General features: G+C 35.0%; 1 protein-coding gene across 3 annotated transcripts in view; it reads right to left on the bottom strand.

The window, feature by feature from the left end:
• Positions 1-6,000, bottom strand: part of PDE4B (phosphodiesterase 4B) — a 524,178-nt gene that overhangs the window by 419,027 nt on the left and 99,151 nt on the right. For all 3 annotated transcript variants that reach the window (XM_019646767.1, XM_019646766.1, XM_019646768.1), the window contains exon 3: positions 2,150-2,388. In XM_019646767.1, the coding sequence (XP_019502312.1) occupies positions 2,150-2,388 (239 nt within the window). The remainder of the gene's footprint in view (positions 1-2,149; positions 2,389-6,000) is intronic.

Genomic DNA, 6,000 nt, shown 5'->3' with positions numbered 1-6,000 from the left:
GTGTGTGTGTGTGTGTGTGTGTGTGTGTGTGTGTGTGTGTGTGGTATATATATGGAGGAGAGTACAGTCAATGACTGACTATTCTCACACTTTAAAAAGTATCCAGATAATTGAAATAAAGCAGACATGTTATGAATGAATTACTAATATGTGGTGTTAGCTGACTACACGATATAAACTCACTGGATAATGGCTAAATTCTCCATTTCACTATAAACAACTGACACCCAGCATGAAACTACCGATACTTGAGACGTGGCTTCTAATTTCCAAAGTGGTTTATTGGCTAATTATTAAGAGAAGAGACATTAACATTTGGTGACTGTCTAGCATGTGATTTTTACTATACTACCATATTTAATCCTCACAAAAGTCTATGATGTGAGTGCAATTGCTCTCTTTGCACAGATAAATACATTCAACTTAGAGAGCTATACAAGCACATCCCAAATGTCCGAGGCTGGATTTGATACTTCTATAGGAGGAACAACTCCACAGCTTCTACAGCGTCCTTGAGTTAAATGAACTCAAACTTTGCAAGGTACATTTTATTTGGAGTATTATTCTAACAGATACAGGACCAACCAACATCTGCCAAGAGTAAACTCCCACTGTGCCAGTCATCACCTTGTGAGTTGCTGGATTGTGAGAAAGTTGCTTCTGGGGTAGACATCTGGGATAGTACAAGAGACAATCAGAGAGCTCAGAAAAGTATAAATTTACCAACTGGTGTGAAGTGTTTCAATACTACAACAACTGACACCACTATACATACCACTGTCTACCTGATAAAAACAAATCTGTAGAAATCTTTCAGACTCCAAATCTGTCATTTTAGGGAAACACAACCAAAGCTAATCACAGAAGCTATGTGATCAAGTAAACAATATCGAAGCAATATGTTCATTTTAGGTCTCAATGATTAGCTATGAATGTTCTAATGTCAATTCACCTGAACAGAAGATGTAATTCAGTGTGTCTCAATTTTTTAACCTGTTCTCCCCAGAATGTGTTAACATGATTCTCTGTCACACATACACTGTTTGGTGAACCATTTCATGCTAATAACTGTGATATTTGGGGTCTCAGTAATGTAATTCTTAGTATATTTGATAACTACCAATTAAAAGATGCCCTGCATCATTCAGTGAGCACATACTGGCTACTCATCAGCACCAAAGAGCTCAGCATGTGACAAGGCTATGTGACACACCATAAAAATCACAGATTTTAATGATTTACTGGAATGGTATTGTATAATCATTTAATGTTTAGTCCTTCTCCTTAATAAGTGATTTAAACAAAAATGATGCTAAAGGCACCATATTATTATCATTTAAATTTGTATAAAATATAGAGAAAGTATTTTTTCATTTTAATGATAGAACTCCATGTTATGTAAGCAAGGCATTCTTGGAAAATGTTTGAAAATTATGTAGGGAATAAAGAAACAAAAAGAAAATGCTAATTAATAAATATATGATAAAACACATATTTGAAGCAGAGGTCATGGCACAATTTTAAGGACACTATTAAGATTATATATACTTAACTTTTCAACATTAGATTAAAATAGCATTTTTCACAATTATAGACTGCAAAATAGTCCAAGCATCTCTCATAGCACACTTTTTAATCCTCTTTTGATTTACAATGAAGTGTTTTATTTTACAGATAATAACAAACTGAGATTAACAAAGTGGGATTATAACAGAAAGAAGTTAGGAATAATATGAAGAATACAACAATAAGAATATCTGTGTGTATATACATATATACACACATATTTTTCCTTTAGGTACTCTGATAGGATTTTGCTTTACTAAATGAAAACATACTGATTCTCACTAAATAGCTCTTTAAAAAACAACAACAACAACAACATATCACAGTAAGTGATTTTGTTTTCCCTTGACATTAATAAAAATGTATCTCATTTCTTCCTCAATAGGCTCCTTGCAATCTAAAGAGGTGGAAAATATCTCCACTGTTGAAAAGGCCTCATCTTGCTGCCCAAAGAGAAACAAATTGTCAAAATGTAAATCGCCTTACTTATTCCGCAGATAACTAAATTCAATAACAGAAAATTGTATTTGGAGTTATTGGAAAATAAAACTGAGAACGGACATTTAATGTTGAGGCTACTCACCACTCCTGGCTTACAGTTGTTATAGCGATGCTCGGAAGTGTGGTCAAAGGCAGTGTGGTCGGTCTGGACATGCCATCGCCGTCGGGGGTCCTGGCCCTTTCGCTCTGCCTTTGGGACAGGGGTGGGAGCTGTAAGTTTCCCGAGCAACACCTTCTCCCTCTCCACAGGTCGATCCCAAGTGTGTTACTAGAAGAACTGTAGGACTTGCTCAAGCTACATTCAAAATAGTCTTTAAGATTCTGGAGGAACCACAGAGAAAGGAAAAAAGAAAAGGAAATTCGATTGTTTAAAATGATGCATAGAGTAAAATAAGAAACTAAATGATCAAGTTGTCACTCATAAAGTCCTGATTCATTATCTCACAATTAGAATCTAACACTGATATCAAAAGCTTAATAGAAAGCAAGAAAGGGGGAGTGGGGGAGGTTAATTCTCAACTTTTAGAATAAACATACCAGTTGCATATTCTTGGTGATCTTTAGGACTATAGATTATATTTACCATTCATGACGTGGATTGCAGGGCTTTTTATCTTCTTTCTCTTTTTAAAATTTTTCTCTTTTCCTTCTTTCCCCCTTTTTTTATTTGCTAAAATGAAAGCTTATAATTGAAAATATATTTAGGAAATCAATTGTATCATTCTGGAACATGGGAACAAACTATACTGGCTAAAGAATAAAGTTTCTTGTTTAAAATTTAAAAAAAAAATATTGTCTATCATAGGACAGCAAGATATTGACAATTACAGAAGTATGAGTGACTATTACTGTTTCTTTTTGTTATTATTCAAATTATATAAGAGCTCAGAAAAAGAAGACTATAATTTATCCAGTCTTAGGCTGAATTGCCACGTTCAATACTTGCCCTAATGCTAACTGACATGAATGGAATACTTGTGAGAAGATAAATGCACTGTACTATAACCAATGATAAGAGTTGTTCATTCCTCTATAACTCTTGGTGACTATAGTTCCTGGTACTATTGGGAGTAGGGGTCCCAAATGAACTGCTATGGTGTACCATTCATATCAGCCCGAAGGCAGAAAATGTTATAGCATTGCAAAGGGCCACTGATAGCAACTTGGAGTTTAAAAGATATAATTGTCACTCTCCACTCTTACCTTAACAGGGAATAATGGAAGTCCTGCCATCAGGGCCAAGGTCTCTCACCTGAAAAGATGAGCACTTCCTACTAGCCCTTCAGAATAGTCCTAGGAGAACCTGGGTCTCTTGAAGTTTAAACAAAGAAAAGTTCTCTGCCCCCCACTCCTCTACCCATCCCTACCCTAGTTCATACAAGAATAATTAACTCAAGTTTAAGGGTTTAACTGTGATCATTCAACAAATATTTGTTGCATTCCTATCATAGTTTTTATACTGTGCTACTTAAGGAAGATACAACAGAAAAAAGAAGACATACTGTAGTAAATATTCTCCTAGAACTTATATTCTTGTGATTTATATTTATCTGATCCACACAAAACATTTTGATCATGGAAATCTTGGCATGAACAGGTCTGACAATTTTCAGGGACCCCATTCTTCCTACCTGAAAATGGGATATCGTCCTATTTTCTTGCGCTTGACTGATAGTTTTGGAATACTATTTGTTTGAGATGCTGTATTTGATAACAGGAAGACAAACCAATCTAGAATATTTCAGAGTTTGAAACATTCTGGAGTGTGTCCAGTGTTTTACTGTTTAGTAACTGGTAATTATATTGAATGCGCTGTAGACCTAGCACTTACTATAGTCGGGGTGTGTGTGTGTGTGTGTGTGTGTGTGTGTGTGTGTGTGTGTGTGTGTGTGTGTGTGTGTGTGTGTGTGTGTGTGAAATAAGAGGCTGAGGTGAAAGCTAACTATATAGAAGTTTCTTTCTCAAAAAACTTACAGACTAGTTAAGGAGATAGAATATACAAAGTTTTCCTAAAGAGATTTAAGAGCAAACTAAAATTCAGAACTCATAACTATAAATCAGCCTAGCTCCAAACATGCATGTAAAGAAAGTGCTGATTACCTGGAAAGCAAATCTTAAGTAAATACTTTACCTCCTATACAAGAAATACTGTACCAGAGAACAGAAATAAGCATATCATTTCGTTCAACCACCAATCACCATAGTCTCCTAATAAAGTTATTGGATATGTTTTGTCTTTTAGAAAAAGGAAATATTACCAACTAGGCTTAATAGTAGTAAATGAAGTAAATGGGTACTTATTTGATATGTGTTATTTGAAAAGTAACAAAGTCACACCTACCATAAAATATTTTCCACACTGACTTGCCAACAGGCTTGAATTTACAGATTTGAAGTAATTCTTTGAGTTAAAAAAAATGTGTTTCAGAAGACCTCCATTAATGTGAAAATGCATTGCCACAAAAGAACATAAAGGAAAAACTTCTTATAAATTAAATATTGGCAACATGAACACTGTTTTACAAACACTCATTAACCCATGTAGAGTTATTCATAATTACCTCAGACTCTAATTTATATTCATAATTTATACAGTACTAATATTCTCAAAGGCAAAATCTAATTCCGTCAATTCTCAATTACTGACTTTGTGATCTTGGGCTTATTTTCCTATTGTAATCTGCATGACTATGGCTATCTCTACATCACTCATCAGATCAAAGATTTTGGGGAAAGGAACAATAATTTGACTGTTACCTTTGGAAATCACAAATTTTAAAATGCATCACACTACCCAAAATTAACTTATGTCTTTATGATACCAAGGGAAACCACCCAGCTTGGGATTATCCTCATGTTCTTGGGTAATCTTTGATTAAAAATCAATATTTTTGACAATGTAATTCCAAAAGGTTATCACAAAGGAAGAGCTAGTGTGAAACCCGGAACCTAAATAGGAAAAGCATGCAGGGAGGAAGGGAAGGCGACACCAAAGGGTCTCTCTGTCCTATCCCCATATCAAAAATAACCACGTTAGGACCACTGAGGTGTCCAGAAGAGACATACTGGTGCCTGAGTACTCAAGGCTTCATTGTTGTTGCTATTGCTTTGCTTTGCCTTTTGTTAATAATTTCACGCATTTTTGGAGCTTGCTCTAATTTTTGAATTCTTATGATTAAATTCATGGTGAGAAAATGAAATTAGGTATTTAGAAGGACTTCTAGGGTGCTTATATGCACATTCAATTTGGACTATAGGCCAGAGTTTTTCAAACCTTATGAAACTAGAATTGTGGAAATTATGGGAAGCATCAAATGACACTTAGGGCTCTCATCAAGACTAAATGTCATGGTGCTCTACGAGACAATAATAAACGTAATTTTGTCTTTGAAAAATGTGGTTTTATCATAGGCAATTACTACCAATTATGAGAGTAGTTTTCCTAGAGATAAGTTATATATATATATATATATATATATATATATATATATATATATATATATAATACCTCTCTCCCACCCTCTCTCTTTCTATATACATTTATATCACTTATACACATATTTCTTTGTATCTTTACTCATTTTCCTCTTTTCAACTCCTTCACAAACCAGCAACTCCCCCTCTCTAAACAATTCTGTAATCCCTTTAGTCATAGTTAATTGCTCATGTTCAGTGCTTGAATAACCCTCAATTTACCCCTCATTTCTGGAACTTAGTTCGCGAATGCAAAGTACTGAATGCATACTATTCCTATGTCATTCATCGTATAAAGTTATCTGTGCACTTCAAGCATATGAAGGCAGTGGTCATGGTTATTCATCTCTGTGTTCCCACAGAGCCAAGTATGGTATCTTGCATGCAGCAAAGGCCTTTGCACATGCTGTTCCCTTTACCAGAAATGGCCTTCCCCAGGTCTTCACAGGTCTCACTCCC

Source organism: Hipposideros armiger, unplaced genomic scaffold, assembly GCF_001890085.2.
Source record: "Hipposideros armiger isolate ML-2016 unplaced genomic scaffold, ASM189008v1 scaffold_106, whole genome shotgun sequence".
Lineage (NCBI taxonomy): Eukaryota > Metazoa > Chordata > Mammalia > Chiroptera > Hipposideridae > Hipposideros > Hipposideros armiger.
Note: the sequence above shows the minus strand (reverse complement) of the source record. Positions and strands in the feature narration are given on the sequence as shown.